This window comes from Thalassophryne amazonica, chromosome 6 (assembly GCF_902500255.1).
Source record: "Thalassophryne amazonica chromosome 6, fThaAma1.1, whole genome shotgun sequence".
NCBI lineage: Eukaryota > Metazoa > Chordata > Actinopteri > Batrachoidiformes > Batrachoididae > Thalassophryne > Thalassophryne amazonica.
In genome coordinates this window covers 63,821,342-63,840,491 of record NC_047108.1, presented here as the reverse complement: position 1 = coordinate 63,840,491, position 19,150 = coordinate 63,821,342, and the positions used below count along the sequence as shown (strand labels likewise).

At 41.7% G+C, this 19,150-nt stretch overlaps 1 protein-coding gene across 1 annotated transcript in view; it reads right to left on the bottom strand.

Moving 5' to 3' along the window:
* Window positions 1–19,150, bottom strand: part of dip2ba (disco-interacting protein 2 homolog Ba) — a 197,347-nt gene that overhangs the window by 57,443 nt on the left and 120,754 nt on the right. Inside the window, 5 exon segments of the mRNA XM_034172323.1 lie at window positions 5,969–6,062; window positions 6,268–6,332; window positions 10,086–10,188; window positions 15,500–15,609; window positions 19,074–19,150. The exon segment at window positions 19,074–19,150 is cut by the window's right edge and continues 47 nt beyond it. Coding sequence (XP_034028214.1) covers window positions 5,969–6,062; window positions 6,268–6,332; window positions 10,086–10,188; window positions 15,500–15,609; window positions 19,074–19,150 — 449 coding nt within the window.

Sequence of the window (19,150 nt, the reverse complement as noted above, 5' to 3'; positions counted from 1 at the left end):
GCGGACCAAGGTAGCTTAGCCGCCGTTAGCTGTCCCTCAGCAGATCCCGAGCAGCCGGGAAAGCAGGCCGGCTGGGTGACTGTGAGGAGGAAGCATAGTCCTAAACAGAAGCCCCCTGTACACCACCAACCCGTTCACATCTCTAACCGTTTTTCCCACTCGGCGACACAACACGCCGAGGAGCAAACTCTGGTTTACTGGCGACTCTGTTTTGAGAAATGTGAAGTTAGCGACACCAGCAACCATAGTCAAATGTCTGCCGGGGGCCAGAGCAGGCGACATTGAAGGAATTTGAAACTGCTGGCTAAAGCTCAGCGAAAATTTGGTAAGATTGGTAATTCACTGTCGGCAGTAATGACACCCGGGTTTACGCCAATCGGAGGTCACTAAAATTAACATTGAGGTGTGTAACTTTGCAAAAACAATGTTGGACTCTGTAGTTTTCTCTACTGGGCCCCTCCCCAATCGGTACCGGGAGTGACATGTTTAGCCGCATGTTCTCCCTGATGTGCTGGCTGTCTGAGTGGTGTCCAAAAAATGAGGTGGGCTTCATAGATAATTGGCAAAGCTTCTGGGGAAAAACCTGGTCTTGTTAGGAGAGACGGCAATCCATCCCACTTTTGGATGGAGCAGCTCTCATTGCTAGAAAATGCTGGCCAATTTTATTAAACCCTCCAAACCGTGGACTATCCCGGGTTGGGACCAGGAAGCAGAGTTGTAGTCTTTACCACACCTCTCTGCAGCTTCTCTCTCCCTGCCATCCCCCCCAATACCCCATCCCTGTAGAGACGGTGCCTGCTCCCAGACCACCAATAACCAGTAAAAATCTATTAAGCATAAAAAATATAGCAAAAGAAAAAAATAATGTAGCACCTTCAACTGCACCACAGACTAAACAGTTAAATGGGTTATTAACTTAGGTCTCTCTCTTCTAAGTCCCTGTTAGTAAATGATATAATAATTGATCAACATATTGATTTTATTCGGCCTTACAGAAACCTGGTTACAGCAGGATGAATATGTGTAGTTTAAATGAGTCAACACCCTCGAGTCCCACTACACTGTCAGAATGCTTGTAGCACGAGCCGGGGCGGAGGATTAGCAGCAATCTTCCATTCCAGCTTATTAATTATCAAAACTCAGACAGAGCTTTAATTCATTGAAACCTTGACTCTTAGTCTTGTCCATTCCAAATTGGAAGTCCAAAAAAAACAGTTTTATTTGTTGTTATCTATCGTCCACCTGTCGTTACCTGTGAGTTTCTCTTTGAATTTTCAGACCTTTTGTCTGACTTAGTGCTTAGCTCAGATAAGATAATTATAGTGGGCGATTTTAACATCCACATAAGATGCAAAGAATGACAGCCTCACACTGCATTTAATCTATTATTAGACTCAATTGGCTTCATTCAAAATGTAAATGAGTCCACCCCACCACTATTAACCATACTTTAGATCTTGTTCTGACCTATGGTATGGAAATATGAAGACTTAACAGTATGCCCTGAAAACCCCCTTCTGTCTGATCATTTCTTAATAACATTTACATTTACTTTAATACACTACCCAGCAGTGGGGAATAAGTTTCATTACAGTAGAAGTCTTTCGGAAAGCGCTGTAACTATAGGTTTAAGATATGTTCCTTCTTTGTATATTCTCCAATGCCATATACCAACACAGTGCAGAATAGCTACCTAAACTCTGTGAGTGATATAGATTATCTCGTGAATAGTTTTACATCCTCATTGAGCACAACTTTGGATGCTGTAGCTCCTCTGAAAAAGAGAGCCTTAAATCAGAAGTGCCTGACTCCGTGGGATAAACTCACAAACTCGCAGCTTAAAGCAGATAACCCGGTAGTTGGAGAGGAAATGGCGTCTCACTAATTTAGAAGATCTTCACTTAGCCTGGAAAAAGAGTCTGTTGCTCTATAAAAAAGCTCCTCCGTAAAGCTAGGACATCTTACTACTCATCACTAATGAAGAAAATAAGAAAACCCCAGGTTTCTGTTCAGCACTGTAGCCAGGCTGACAAAGAGTCAGAGCTCTATTGAGCTGAATATTCCTTTAACTTTAACTAGTAATGACCTCATTGCTTTGCTAATAAACATGTAACTATTAGAGAAAAAATTACTCATAACCACATCCCAAAGACATATCGTTATCTTTTGACTGCTTTCAGTAATGCTGGTATTTGGTTAGACTCTTTCTCTCCGATGTTCTGTCTGAGTTATTTTCATTAGTTACTTCCTCCAAACCATCAACATGTCTATTAGACCCCATTCCTACCAGGCTGCTCAAGGAAGCCCTACCATTATTAATGCTTTGATCTTAAATATGATCAATCTATCTTTAATTAGTTGGCTATGTACCACAGGCTTTTAAGGTGGCAGTAATTAAACCATTACTCTAAAAAAGCCATCACTTGACCCCAGCTATCTTAGCTAATTATAGGCCAATCGCCAACCTTCCTTTTCTCTCAAAAATTCTTGAAAGGAGTAGTTGTAAAACAGCTAACTGATCATCGGCAGAGGATGGTCTATTTGAAGAGTTTCAGTCAGGTTTTTAGGATTAATCATAGTACAGAAACAGCTTAGTGAAGGTTACAAATGATCTTCTTATGGCCTCAGACAGTGGACTCATCTCTGTGCTTGTCCTGTTAGACCTCAGTGCTGCTTTTGATACTGTTGACCATAAAATTTTATTACAGAGATTAGAGCATGCCATAGGTATTAAAGGCACTGTGCTGCGGTGGTTTGAATCATATTTCTCTAATAGATTACAATTTGTTCATGTAAATGGGGAATCTTCTTCACAGGCTCAAGTTAATTATGGAGTTCCACAAGGTTCTGTGCTAGGACCAATTTTATTCACTTTATACAAGCTTCCCTTAGGCAGTATTATTAGAAAGCATTGCTTAAATTTTCATTGTTATGCAGATGATACCCAGCTTTATCTATCCATGAAGCCAGAGGACACACACCAATTAGTTAAACTGCAGAATGTCTTACAGACATAAAGACATGGATAACCTCTAATTTCCTGCTTTTAAATTCAGATAAAACTGAAGTTATTGTACTTGGCCCCACAAATCTTAGAAACATGGTGTCTAACCAGATCCTTACTCTGGATCGCATTACCCTGACCTCTAGTAATACTGTGAGAAATCTTGGAGTCATTTTTGATCAGGATATGTCCTTCAATGCGCATATTAAGCAAATATGTAGGACTGCTTTTTTGCATTTGCGCAATATCTCTAAAATTAGAAAGGTCTTGTCTCAGAGTGATGCTGAAAAACTAATTCATGCATTTATTTCCTCTAGGCTGGACTATTGTAATTCATTATTATCAGGTTGTCCTAAAAGTTCCCTGAAAAGCCTTCAGTTAATTCAAAATGCTGCAGCTAGAGTATTGATGGGGACTAGAAGGAGAGAGCATATTTCACCCATACTGGCCTCTCTTCATTGGCTTCCTGTTAATTCTAGAACAGAATTTAAAATTCTTCTTCTTACTTATAAGGTTTTGAATAATCAGGTCCCATCTTATCTTAGGGACCTCATAGTACCATATCACCCCAATAGAGCGCTTCGCTCTTTGACTGCAGGCTTACTTGTAGTTCCTAGGGTTTTTAAGAGTAGAATGGGAGGCAGAGCCTTCAGCTTTCAGGCTCCTCTCCTGTGGAACCAGCTCCCAATTCGGAATAGGGAGACAGACACCCTCTCTACTTTTAAGATTAGGCTTAAAACTTTCCTTTTTGCTAAAGCTTATAGTTAGGGCTGGATCAGGTGACCCTGAACCATCCCTTAGTTATGCTGCTACAGACTTAGACTGCTGGGGGGTTCCCATGATGCACTGAGTGTTTGTTTCTCTTTTTGCTCTGTATGCACCACTCTGCATTTAATCATTAGTAATTGATCTCTGCTGTCTTCCACAGCATGTCTTTTTCCTGATTCTCTCCCCTCAGCCCCAACCAGTCCCAGCAGAAGACTGCCCCTCCCTGAGCCTGGTTCTGCTGGAGGTTTCTTCCTGTTAAAAGGGAGTTTTTCCTTCCCACTGTCGCCAAGTGCTTGCTCACAAGGGGTCGTTTTGACCGTTGGGGTTTTTCTGTAATTATTGTATGGCTTTTGCCTTACAATATAAAGTGCCTTGGGGCAACTGTTTGTTGTGATTTGGCGCTATATAAATAAAATTGATTTGATTTGAAATATAGTTTATTTGACAATGTAAAACTGAGTTTTCTAGTTACATATCATACATGACTATGAACATATCATATTCAATCAAAGTTCCAATGTAGCTTCTGCAATAATCGCAAATGCTGCTTCAAAATCAGCCCAGGTAACACTGGCATTGCTTGAGGCTTTCTCCAAATAGACCTTAAGATTCTTGGCCAATTTCTGTGTGGGCTGAGGCTGATATTTCTCCCTCATTCTGAACAGGTCACTAGACTTGGGGAGGCTCAATGTGGTATCCCTGGCATACCTTACTTCCAGGTACAGATGATTCTGCTTGTCTTGGTCTGAGAGACGCTTCCGCTTTAGAAAATCATCCACTTGCCTTGATCTAGTGAAAGGTCCCCCTTGTTCCACTAGTTTTTCCAGGTCAGAGAGCTTTCTCTTTTCCACAGAGACATGAGAGGCTTCGATCCTGGATAGCCCAGACTCCTCAAGTTTAGCCTGTTCTGCTGACCATTCAGCCACTAAAGAGTTAACCCTTTTGGCTTTTTTCCCAAATTGCTTAAACTCATCAGCTGGATGGAGCTCTATCAGATCCACAGATTTGGCTTTTAAATGAGCAGTTCCTGCTGCAGAAAGCTCTCTGCGACCTCTCCTGTCTAACTCAAAGTTAATAGAACCAACAGATCTTTCTGCATCAAGGTTGTTGATTGGAGCTTGTTTAAGTATTGCAAGATCATAGTTCGTCACTAACTTCTCACTGCCAGGGTCAAAATCTCCAAAGCACGAAGACATTGCCTCTCTGAATGTAGAACCCATCAACTAAAACTGGTAACAGGAGACTGAGGATCTTCAAAACATTTCCTTGTTTGCAGTGATGCATGCAGAGAGAGAGGTCAGGATTTCATTATCCACCTTGCAGGAATCAAATCTGCTCTGGTCAACAAACTTAAAGGCAGGTTTTGTGAGATCAAGAAGCTGGTCAGGACTGGTCTGGGTGAGGTCTTGATATAACTGCTGCACTGTTGGAATAAGCTGCTCATAGTCTACCTAATCAAAGTAAGTCAGGGACAGATAAGGCTCAATTAGATGCACACCAATGACAGCAGCACAAACCAGGAACACATTTATGAACTCTATATCCTGGAACGCCTACAACAGCCCTCTACACTAATTTAATGTATGGAAAGAATTTCATAGCTGTTAATTTAGACACAGCAGTATCAAAATAGAAATGTCAAGCGATATTTCTCACCAGTAAAGCCCCAAAAACAGTTTTTGTCAAATTGTGGTGAAAGTACTGCCCGTAGACACACACACATATACATACATATACATACATATATATATATATATATATATATATATATATATATATATATATATATATATATATATATACACAGAAATGCAAATATAAACATGGGGTTTGCGGACATTTTGAGCCTAATTTAATGTCTAGGGTGAATACTTTTCTAGATATAGATTTTTCATGACTTTTTGTTAATCTCGTCGACTAAAGGATCTTTATATGGTCCGTCCATATGGGTTTTCGGCTTCTTTTTACAAACCAATGCCATAGCAGTGCTAGAATAGATCCAGGTAACACAAAAAGGTACGTACACAATCAATCTGGAATTATCACCCCCCCTAATTTTATATCATTCTCACAGGCACAACTGCCAATTTTAATGTTTTTTTCTTCCAAGTCTTTCAAAAAATATAAAGTAAATTATCAAATAACTGACAGTTTTACAGAAAAGAACAAGAAGGGTATGACAGGACGAAGGTAAACCTTTATGAATGTGGACCCTTTGCACCCAGGACATCGGACATGCTTTCATGACAGCGTAGGGAACAGTGATTGTATGGATTCTGTTCATGACACTCTGCAAAGAGGGAGAAAAAAAAATCTCATTATTATCCTGGGCTACAGGTCAGTATTATTGCAAGTTCTGAAAATGGACAAACTGATGGTCCCCCCTTGTCAACTTATTGATCTATCCATCCATCTATCCTTTTTTTTTTAATAACTTCAGTTGGAACTGAACTAGTCCACACATATAAGGTGTGTGTTTATATTTTCCATCTTACCGTTAAAACACCATGCCATAAGCCCATATCCTTCTTGCAGTCCAACACATTGACCAGTGTCTCTCCTAAATATACAATACAGAAAGTAAAACATGTTTACAGCGAAAAATATAACCGCAAGAGACTATGCATCGACTCTGCCAATATGTAATCAGATGCATATTTTGTTTTTTTAATGCCTGTCTTTAAGCCAGCAGTTCTCAAACCTGGGTCACAACTACCACCTAACACACACATTTTCCTTCTCTCCCTTCTCTGCCACAAGGTCATTAGCTTATACAGGTATCTGTTAACACGTGAATGGCTGAGCAGACCTGCATGAGCCAACAACTCGTGGCAGAGCAGCGAGAGATGGGAAACGTGTATGTTAGGTGATACTTGAATGGGTTGAGAACCACTGTTTTGTGCAGAAGCAACTTAATTAACATGATTGACAAGTCTGTCAAAGCCATCAAATGCTGAGCGCACTGCTGAGCATCTATTGTTGCACCATCATCCACAGTCAGGTTCATAAGCATTTGGACAGTGACAATCTGAAATTTTACCTCTGGACATCACCCCATGGAGTTGAAATGAAACGTGATTAAAGTGTAAGCCTTCAGCTTCAATAAAAACATCACATTCACTACAAGGGAGCATGTGTCCACTTCCAAGTGGCTGGAATTAGTGCATGCCCGGTGCTGGTGGCTGTGCCCCCCCAATGGCCCCAAGAAGACACTGGTATCGGCCAGTAAAAGATTAAAAATGTAATTATCTGTATTTACATATATGAAAATTTCCACCGATAAAATTATCCAATAATGTGACACATTTAGAATGCAGGAAAGAGTGGGTGTTAAGTCAGCTGCTTGTCATCACTTTCAAGACAAGTGACTAACAAACTGCATTGTGATTCAATGGAAAAGCGGAAATGCAAGTCCAAGGACACAGACCGGTAGCATGAGTGGAATTCAAACCGAGGTCTACAAATTGGCAGGTACGGGGAGAGAAATAATTTGGAAACCTGCTTAAAAAGAAACAATGCAATTCTGAGGTCACCAAACTGGACACTGTCAAATCCTTGACTGCACCTTGAACTCCTGAACATGAACATCACAAACATGATTGGTGACAAGGGGCAGCCCTGGTAGAACTCAACAGCCACCAGAAACAGGTCTAAAAAAAAATACAAAGAATGCAGACAGGCCAAGTGGCTGAGCCCATAACAATGACGCTAGGTTGGGCTCAGCCATAATGAACAACATAGTGTCGCCTCTATGGTGGCCCACCATCCACAAGGAGCGATGGAAGAGGGGCATGCTATTTGATGTTGTGCTTTCAACAATAGAAACCTTCGACAAGAGACAACAATCCTCATCTACAAAGCTGTTGTCATTCCACCCCTCTGTACAGATCTGAGACCTGGATCACCTATGGCCGAAACTTGAAGACTTTCAACCACCTCCACCAACACTGCCTGAGGAGTAACCTCTGCATCAAATGGGAAGACTACCCTATCAATATCAGTCTCATGGTTGAAACAGAGCTTAGAGTAAAAGGTAAATGGACTGCATTTATATAGCGCTTTTCCATCTGCATCATACGCTCAAATCATTTTACAATAATGCCTGACATTCACCCCAATGTCAGGGTTGCTGCCATGCAAGGTGCTCATTACACACCGGGAGCAACTAGGGTGTAAGGACTTTGCCCAAGTGATTGATTATAGTGATTTCCAGTCAGGCTGGGATTTGAACAAGGATCCTCTGGTCTCAAGGCCACGTTTAACCACTAGACCAGGGTGCCCAAGTTCGGATCCTGAGATCTACCTTCCTGACACTCTTAGTTGTCTCCCTGTTCCAACACACCTGAATCCAATGAAAGACTCGTCAGCAGGCTTTTAATGAGCCTTTCACTGGATTCAGGTGTGTTGGAGCAGGGAGACAACTAAGAGTGTCAGGAAGGATCTATGATGTGGGATCCCCCATGGATCATCCATTGCTGGGATATTGGAGACGTGTGAATGTTATGGATACTGGGATGGACTGAATGTATTGGCTGTACCTCCACTGGACTACAAGAGAAGCAGGGACACTGTAGAGGTCCAGAGCCTGCTATGGACATATCAAGAATTCCTGGTGATTATATGTTACTTTGAAGGATGTTCTAAAGAATAGAACTGTCAACTGACTATGATGATCCCTACTGTGTTCCACCTTACAGGTCCATGAGCTTCAAAGCTTGATTGTTTGGACAACTGGTTAACATGACCACTGGACTTTATAAGAAATTGAATGCTTTGTTGCATCATCTCTCTTTTCACATTGGACAATTTTTTTTTGTTGTGCTTTATTTTATTAATGTTAGTATGGCCAAAGCAGTTGAGTCAGTGTCTGGTCTGGTCAACGTTCTCTCTATAATCAAAAAAGTGCTTGAGGGAGTTCTTCAGTACCACTGCTGCCAATATGCTTGCTCATGGTGTTGGTAAGGTTAAACCTTCCAGTGTGATGCACCCTGGGATGACTTATGTTGTGATTTGATGCTATATAAATAAATTGAATTGAAATGTTTGCCATATTTTGTGTTTGTATCTACAACAAGTGGCAACCACAATAACTAATAGATTTCTGCAGTATAGGAGAGACTTTGTGGTCTTCCATTTAAAAAGAAAAAAAAACAAAACAATCATTCAATGTTTATATCAGCCAAAATGAGCTTGGGAGGGAAAAAAAGGCGCATTGAATAATTGCAGAAATCATACATCCCTAGTTTTATTCTAAAGCTTGTGCTCACAGGGCTGCTTTGCTCCCATGTGTGGGGTCTTTGAATGCACCTTTTCATTGGGTGGCTGGACTGTGGTCCCGTGATTCCTTGTTGCATCTTGGTTGTACTTGACCTATGTCCAGTGTATGTCCTCTCCCTTGAAGCTGGGGTGCTCAGTGGTGCTTGCCAAGGATGCAAGCTCCATATGTAGCCATGGGGCCACACCTGCAGTTTGGAAACTTTTTGGCACTAATGCAACTCCTTACAATTATTCACACTGTCATATATCTCATTACATCTACCACACTGTGTGCATAAATTTGCAGCTCTCTCAGACACATTTATGCTTGTGTATATTCATGCAACTCATGTTGATTCAACATACCCTTTAAGACATGCAAAACTCTGAATATTTCTACGACAAGATATTGCTGCTGCAATATTAACAAGCATGCTCTGAGAGCACAAACGCTGGCAAATGCTGTTTGGTACAAGTGACTGCTACATTTTGACAGCATTTCAAGGTATGTGATAATTGATTTCAGAATACAGACACCAATTTGTGAAATGGGCAGTGTCTAGGTTTGTTAATCAAGAGCAGAATGTGTCAATCTTGTACAATATTACAATATGTGTATTACTAACCTATAACAAGGAATTATACTAGGTTTCCCAAAATTCCTACAAAAATGTCAGGAGTTTATTTCAGAATGCTTATACCCTTTTAGGGAGGGAGGGGAGGGAGGGAGTGACACACAGAGGACGGAGTGACAGACAGACAGAAATCGCCATGACATAATCTCCCCTTGGGCCTTCAAACAGTCGGGGGAAAAAAAACTGTATATATTCTTAATATATGAGCCAGCTGTGACTCACACTAGAGTGACATCTACAGACAAGTGGCTTAAAAAAAGCTAAATGCTTCAATCGGATCTTGTCTGTGTCATTTCAACTCCATTGTTATGTGTACAGAGGCAAAATTACAGTTAACAATTGTCACTATCCAAATCCTTATGTACTATGTATGTAATAAATGTGTATGCTTGACAGAGAGAGATAAATAACTAAGATCTGACCTTCACAGTAGTTACAGGCTTGTGTGAGAGCTTGACAGTGGGTCAGCATAGAGATCTTGGACACAGCAACTCCCATCACCGTGCCCTCTTTACTTGCTTTGTACTTAGGAGTAACACACAGACACAATCAATTAATAAATAAATAAATACATTTTATTCAATATGTAAATCAAGAGCATAAGTTCCACATATAGCATTACTTTCATAAGTATGTGGATCCTGACAAAATTCTTATTTTAGATGCCTACACAGGAGTAGATCAAACTGGTCCACTAGCTCATCCTGTTTACTAATCCAGTACTCCATAATAGAAGTAAGTCCCCACAGTGCATCTGGAAAGTATTCACAGCACTTCATTTTTTCCCTATTTGTTATGTTACAGCCTTATTCCAAAATACATGAAATTCATTTATCCCCTCAAAATTCTACACACAATACCCAATAATGGCAATGTGAAAAGTTTCTTTGAGATTTTTGCAAATTTATTAAAAATAAAAACTAAGAAATCACGGTGGAGTAGAGAGGAGAAGGATATTCTTTGACCAAAACAGATTAAATCTAGGCTTGCATTTCAGATGTACCTTCTGGCAATTTGTAGCTAAACTTTCAGGTCTTCTTTTTAAGAAAATCCTCCTCTATACCACTTCATCATGAAGCCGTATAACTGGTGATACAAAATGCAAAGCTTGCACTGTGCACAATTTCTCCAGTCACAGTCACATAAGTCTTTAACTTCTTCTGGGTTGTCTGGGTGTCTTGGTGGCTTCCCTCACTCTTCTCCTTCTTGTACAGTCACGCGGTTTTGAGAACTTTCTACTCCTTGCAGATGTACCATAGAGTGCCAAACTCTTTGTATTTCTTCGTGCCATCATAGAGCCTCGACCACAAACTACCACAAAAGACTCCAAGCTGTCAATAATGTTACAAGGGGCAACACACGGTATTAAGAACAGGGGTGTGCAAACCCTTGATCAGGGTCATTTAGGTAGTTTCTAAGGATGTAACAAGACATGTATTTGTATTAAACCATTTCGGTACGGGACGTTTGATTCAGTACAGGGCTGTGCACGGCTGCGTTCGCGTTGCCTGTGTTTACATTCAGTGTTGCCAACTTGGCAACTTTCTCGTTGAATTTGGTGACTTTCCAAACCTTCTTGACGACTTATTTCCTCAAAAGCGACTAGCAACAAATCTAGCTACTTTTCCTGCCATTATGGAGACTTTTCTGATGTTTGGCGACTGAAAGTGAAAGTCTCTGTTGTCACAGAGCGGCAGCGGGTCTCCCCCACCTCTGCTGCAGCAGCCTGTAAAGTACTGAGTGGAGGAATATCTACAATCCTTTCACTCGGACAAGTTCAGCCTACTGACCTCGTTTGCTGCACTGTGATTAAATAGTCCCCAGACTTTGAGAAGCCCTGGCCTTGAGAAGTTATTTTATTTTAATAAGTGATGGCCAATTTTAATGGCAAAATAAATAAACAAATGAAGAATCAGGTTTATTTGTGGTTCTAAATATTTTTAAGGTGGATTTACTCACTTTTTTGCCTCTCCCACAATGTTTTTGTTTTCAAAACTTTATTTAAAAAGATATATTAACAAACATTAAACAAACAGTTAATAGAAAGAGATAGAAAATAAAATAAACTGTACAAAAGTAAAGGGATTCTTTAACATTAACTCTGTTTAAAAAATTCCTTATAGAGTGGGACAGTTTTGGACAAGTTAATTTTTCTGGCAAAAATATGAAGGCTGAATCAAAACTGAACAGGGCTTCATGCTGGAACTGGTGTGCTGCACTTTACTTGTGGAAAGGTTTTGTTAAAAGCTGTTCACTAAGAATTTTTTTTTATATAATACTTCATACATTTGTTGTTTATTTGAGAACATTTTATTTAACTTATTACCAGGCAGCACTTTGCAATTATTTTATTTTCCTGTTTGTATAATGTTACAATAAATTGTTGATTTAAACAACAAGCAAATTTAGGTACTGCATGTTGTTCCCATACTGTACCGAAAATAAACTGAACCGTGACCTCAAAACCGAGGTACGCACCGAACCGTGATTTTTGTGTATCGTTACACCCCTAGTAGTTTCTGTTGTCATTATGATTTAAGAAGAGTAAACACAGGGGGGGAGTTTTTGTGTTGTTCATATTCTCTGAAAAATGGCAAAAAAACAAAACAAAACAAAACAAAACCAGACTGGGGCAACTGTTCATCTTTCAACAGGTCAATGACCCTAAGCACACAGGCAAGATATCAAAAGAGTGTCTTCAGGACAACTCTGCGAATGTCCTTGAGTGGTCCAGCCAGAGTCCAGACCTGAATCCAATTGAACATCGCTGGAGAGATCTGAAAATGGCTGTGCACCAACGCTCCCCATCCAACCTGATGGAGTTTGAGAGGCGCTGCAAAGAGGAATGGACAGAACTGCCCAAAGATAGGTGCACCAAGCTTGTGGCAACATATTTAAGAAGGCTTGAGGCTGTAATTGCTGCCAAAGGTGCATCAACAAAGTACTGAGCAAAGGATGTGAATACTTGGTAAATGTGATTTTAGTTTTTTATTTTTAATAAATAAATAAAAAAAAAACTTTTTTCATGTCAATATGGGATGTTGTGAGTAGAATTTTGAGGGAAAAAATAAAATTTACAAAATTTTGGAATAACGCTGGAATATAAAATGTGGAAAAAGTGAAGCACTGTGAATGCTTTCCGGATGTACCGTATATAGGCTCTGAGACCCATGGGTGCTGGTGCTCATCCCCGGATTCCATAGTGTGAAACAGATGAGAGTCTATGACTCCCTTTGGAGTGGACGCCAGTACAACACACATTACTTCTCCAACCAAGCTGGTTACCCATTTACAGTTGGGTGGACTGAAGCAATACAGATTATGTGTCTTGTCCAAAAACACAGACAGGTAGCATCAGTGGTATTCATCTACCTGCTCGAGCACCGAGCTATGTGCTACATCCATAAGAAATTAAAATAAGTTTGTAATGCAAAAAAAAACAAAAAAAAAAAACAAAACAAAACAAAAAAGGTCATTTTGATTTTCAAACTCCTCATTGTCAGGATTATGTTTGCCTAATTGTCATCTTCTCCAATTTATTTGTGAATGTGAAGCTAAATGTTACCACAGGGTGTTGCAGCACTATAATGTCAAACTTTGATTGGTTAGCATTATAATCCTAGATCAGGGGTCTACAACCTTTACCATCCTAAGACCCATTTTTGTCCTGTCTCCCACAAATGAAATTCTTCTGGAGATACAAAACATATCTGATGCATGAAATGAATGAATTAAGACAACATAATTTTTAAAGCTTATTTTATATATATTTGAACTATAGTTTTTTTGTTGTTGTTGTTTTTCCAAACCCAATACAATATGGAAAATGTGCATGTGTGTGTGTGTGTGTGGATGGGGAGGAACAACTCATAATTATTCTTACATTTTCTTTGAATTCTGATTCACTACAGACAGGATGGAAACAAGATATTTCATGTTTTGTGTTGGCAACTTCATTTCATTTAGGGAATAACCCCGTTGTTTCTGATGATTTGCAGACGTTCATGCTGGTTATACGGTTGCAAATTGAGCTTTACCGGCGATGTGTTAGCGAAGCCAGTAAAAAGGAGTTTTACAAGGGGGTTATTCCCATTCTAATCCAATTCTATCGTTTGCACGGTCTATTTTTCTGTAGGTAATTCTGTTGGCAAGGCCTACCGTGAGGCAGCGTCGCTCCAACAGCAATTAGGGAGCGGCGTAATCCATCAAATGTGAAAATCCATCAAATGTGAAAAGGTAATTCTGTATCAGAATCCACATCAGTGCTTTCGTATGGTAGCTTAATTTCGCCCATTTTTGTGGCGGCGTCAGTATGCAAATTTCGCTTACTCTCAGTTAACAGCACTAACAGCTAGCAGTGCGCACAGCCGGTGTTCTGTAGAATTGTGCGTCTCGTCGCATAAATCCCGTCCCGACAATACTGCTCAGGCGCAGTTGTGAGGAGGACATCAGTCAGGGTGCGGAGTAATACATCCAAATGTGAATCGGTCTAATATTTTGCCACCGTTACCTCGATATTATGCGGTCTGAAATCTCACACGATTATCCAATCAGATTTGCGGAAAAAATGTAATTGGATTAGAATTGTTAATATACACCCATTCCTGCATTTTAGACCTGCAACACTTTCCAAAAAATAAGTTGGGATGGGGGTGATTTCTTCTAAACATAAGGATTAAACCATCACATTCATCCAGGTTTCAGTCAGTGCATCAGTGGATGGATACATGAACATTTCCATGTCACTGAATATGTCTTGTACTTTATTCACATCAGTCATAAAGAAATATGAACGGTATGGTACTGTGTGGTAAATCTGTGTCAAGGAGGCAGTTCTCGAATGTAAGTGACCATGCTGGAAGGAGACCAGTGAGGGAAGCCATCAAGACGCAACTCTGAAAGAATTACAGGCTTCTGTGGATGTGAATGGAGAAACTGGGAATGGTGCAACTTTTTAAAATTTTTTTTTATTTACATATTGTCCCAACAATTTCTGATTTGGGGTTGTTCAGCCCCAATTCCAATGAAGTTGGGATGTTGTATGAAATGTAAATAAAAACAGAATACAATGATTTGCAAAACCTTAACGTTAAACACAACAGCCAGGACCGCTCATTTAAGACCCACCAAGACGTGCAGAAATTCATCTCTGGTCTTGGCTAATGACCGTCTCCTTTTTCTTCTTCTCCACAAGGAATAATTAAAAACCCTTGCAGTAATCTCAATGCGAGATATGGTATCTAACCTGCTTTTTCTATTTCAGGAGCTTGTACACATTCACAGACTTTACTTACGTGTGTGGCAGTAAAATAAGGCAGATATTGTCGCCACTGTCCCAGCTTTTTTGAAACGTGTTGCAGGTATCCATTCCAAAAAGAGCAAATATTTGCACAAAAACAATAAAGTCTATCAGTTTGAACATTAAATATCTTTTTACACAACGTCCCAACTTCATTGGAATTGGGGTTGTATAAGCTGCATTTATAAAATTACAGAATTACTCTAAAGTAACATTTTAATTATTTATTTTAACTTGTTAGAACAAATGAAAACAACAAACTGTTATAAGAAGTGGTGGGAAAATGCACAGGCATGTGTATACATACTCTGAAATAAATTGACTGATATAAATAATAATATTAAATAATATTATTATATGTCTATTATAAATAATAGACTGATCTGACTCTGCACATTTGGAAAATAGATAATAAAATAAGAGGTAGCCCACTTTGAAATAAATGAATATCTGCAGCCTAATAACTTCATGTAAACATAAATATAAAAACAGGCCAGTTTGTATTTTTAATATGACTAAAGTAAAAAAGCAGATTACCTCTATGTAAGCAGTATCTGTGTTGGCGGTGGGGATGTGAGGCTGCCAGTCTTTGGATGGTTTAGTCAGATACTTTGTGTCTGTGACGACCCATTTCATCCTTGGCCACCCTAGTGAATGTAACCACAACAACACAAAGACCATCAAGTATACAAATGTCTAGCTGATTGAAAGGAAAGCTAATGATAAAACTACATGCTCATTTCTCACTTTATATCCTCCTGATTTCAATGAGAAAACCAACAAGCAATACTGATAAACCCACACATTATTGGTCTAAATTCAAAACTTCGATGTGCAAAGGAAATAAATATTAAATGATAAAAACGGAGGCTATGAAAATGCACATGAACTGAAATATAGAGCAACGGAAATGGAAATGAACTTAAAAAAAAACAGCGAAGAATATCAAGTGATTTGAGTTAACTTCCTTTTACAACACAAAACACTAATTATTACTTCAGTAAAGTGCCCTCAAAAGTTGGAATATTTCAATGAGAAAATTGGGGTGGATTAAACTGCAGGATAATTTAAAAGACCAACACTGTTCATATTTCACAAAACCAAACTGACACTAATAGTTATGGGTGTGTGTCTGAACACATTCTAGGTCCCTCTCTCATGTGTGGAGACAGTGAGGGAAGAGAGACAGAAGAGGGACAGACGAGAAATAGATTTACAACTGACACTAAAGGCATCACAAGGAGTGTGTGTACGAGGTCTGTTAGAAAAGTATCCGACCTTTTATTTTTTCAAAAACCTGATGGATTTGAATCACGTGTGCTTGCATGAGCCAACCTTGAACCTTCATGCGCATGCGTGACTTTTTTTTCACGCCTGTTGGTTGCGTAATTTGCTTGTAAGCAGCCTTTGTGTGAGGATGGGTGTAGTCTCTCGTTTTTTCTTTGCAAGGAAATGGTGGAACGACTGCAGCAGCGCAACTGCATCAAATTTTGCCACAAACTGGGCCACAGCCAGGTGGAAACCATTCGGATTATTCAGATGGCTTTCAGTGACGATCCTCTGGGCATCACACAGATTAAGGAGCGGTACAACCGATTTAAAGACGGCCGCACAACGGTGGAGGGCGCACCACGCTCCGATCGGCATCAACACGCTGAAACGACCGGATCATTTCCAAAGTGAATGCTGTGGTGATGTGGGACCGTCATGCGATTATCCGAGAAATTGTGGAAGAGGTGGACATCAGCACTTTTTTGGCACATTCCACTGTGAAAGAAGATTTTGCCATGAAAAGAGTGGCGGCGAAATTCATCGGCATGAAGCTGATGGAGCAGCAACAGCGCCTGCATGATGAAGCCTCACAGGACATGCCCTGACATGTCCAGCTTGTCCACAATTTCTCGGATAGTCACACAACTGAAAAGCCACCGAAAGCCGTCTGATTCTTCCGAATGGTTGACGAGCTGGGCATGTTACAACATGTCCTGGTCCTGTGAGACTTCAACACGGAGCTGAACAAGCTGAAGCTGAAGAAGGAGTCCTACTTATCTTTGTTGGTAGGTGGGAGCCCAGAGGCAGCTGACAGGTACCGGCAGGCCAAGCGTGCCGCAGCCAGTGCGGTCGCAGAGGCAAAAACTCGGGTCTGGGAGGAGTTTGGGGAGGGTATGGAGGAGGACTATTGGTCAGCCTCGAAGAGATTCTGGCAAACCGTCCGACGCCTCAGTTAGGCGGAAGCAGCTCTCCACCGGCACGGTGCGGGTGGGGAGCTGTTGACCCTGACTGGGGATGTTGTCGGGCGGTGGAAGGAGTACTTCGAAGATCTCCATAATCCCATCGTCACGTCTTCCGAAGAGGAAGCAGAGACTGGGGACCCAGAAGCGGACTCATCCATTACCCAGGCAGAAGTCACCGAGGTGGTTAGAAAGCTCCTAGATGGCAAGGCTCCTGGGGTGGATGAAATCCGTCCTGAGTACCTTAAGTCTCTGGATGTTGTGGGACTGTCTTGGCTGACACGCCTCTGCAACATCGCGTGGCGATTGGGGACAGTGCCTCTAGATTGGCAGACTGAGGTGGTGGTCCCTCTGTTTAAGAAGGGGGACTGGAGGGTGTGTTCCAACTATAGGGGGATCACACTCCTCAGCCTCCCCGGTAAGGTCTATTCCAGAGTACTGGAGAGGAGAATTCGACCGATGGTCGAACCTCGGATTCAGGAGGAGCAGTGTGGTTTTCGTCCTGGTCGCAGCACACTGGACCAGCTCTACACGCTCCATCGGGTGCTTGAGGGTTCATGGGAGTTCGCCCAACCAGTCCACATGTGTTTTGTGGATCTGGAGAAAGCATTCGACCGTGTCCCTCGGGGAACCGTGTGGGGAGTGCTCCGGCAGTACGGGGTCCGGGGTCCTTTGCTAAGGGCTATCCGGTCCCTGTACGACCGCAGCAGGAGCTTGGTTCGTATTGCCGGTAGTAAGTCAAACCTGTTTCCAGTGCACGTTGGCCTCCGCCAGGGCTGCCCTTTGTCACCGGTTCTGTTCATTATTTTTATGGACAGAATTTCTAGGTGCAGCCAGGGTGTAGAGAGGGTCTGGTTGGGAACCACAGAATCTCGTCTCTGCTGTTTGCGGACGATGTGGTTCTGTTGGCTTTGTCAATCAGGACCTTCAGCGTGCACTGAGGCGGTTTGCAGCCGAGTGTGAGGCATCCGGGATGAAATCAGCACCTCCAAATCCGAGGCCATGGTTCTCGACCGGAAAAAGGTGCTTTGCCCTCTTCAGGTCGGTGGAGTGTCCTTGCCTCAAGTGGAGGAGTTTAAGTATCTCAGGGTCTTGTTCACAAGTGAGGGACGGATGGAGCGTGAGATCGATAGACGGATTGGTGCAGCGTCTGCAGTGATGCGGTCGCTGTATCGGACCGTCGTGGTGAAGAGAGAGCTGAGTAGGGGGGCGGAGCTCTCGATTTACCGATCGATCTACGTTCCGATCCTCACCTATGGTCATGAGATTTGGCTCATGACCGAAAGAACGAGATCGCGGGTACAAGCGGTCGAGATGAGTTTCCTCCGCAGGGTGGCTGGGCGCTCCCTTAGAGATAGGGTGAGGAGCTTGGTCACTCGGGAGGAGCTCTGAGTCGAGCCGCTGCTCCTCCACGTCGAAAGGAGTCAGTTGAGGTGGCTCGGGCATCTTTTCCGGATGCCCCCTGGACGCCTTGCTGGAGAGGTGTTCCGGGCATGTCTCATTGGGAGGAGGCCCCGGGGAAGACCCAGGACACGCTGGAAGGATTACATCTCTCGGCTGGCTTGGAAACGCCTTGGGGTTCCCCCGGAGGAGCTGGGGGAGGTGTGTGTGGATCGGGAAGTCTGGGCAGCTTTGCTTGAGCTGCTGCCCCCGCGACCCGACTCCGGATAAAGCAGAAGAAAATGGATGGATGGATTATATTGCACAGCAGGTATGTAACCTGCTTTTTCTATTTCAGGAGCTTGTACACGTTCACAGACTTTACTTATGTGTGTGGCAGTAAAATAAGGCAGATATTGTCGCCCCTGTCACAGCTTTTTTGAAACCCTGCATTATACTGCTGTGCAGGGTGATGGGAATGATGTTTTTAGGTGGCTGACCTTTGAACTGGATGATCTCTCCATTTTGTGTCTTGGGCAGCCCTTTAAGACACACCTCACTAGTCAATGCCAGACTG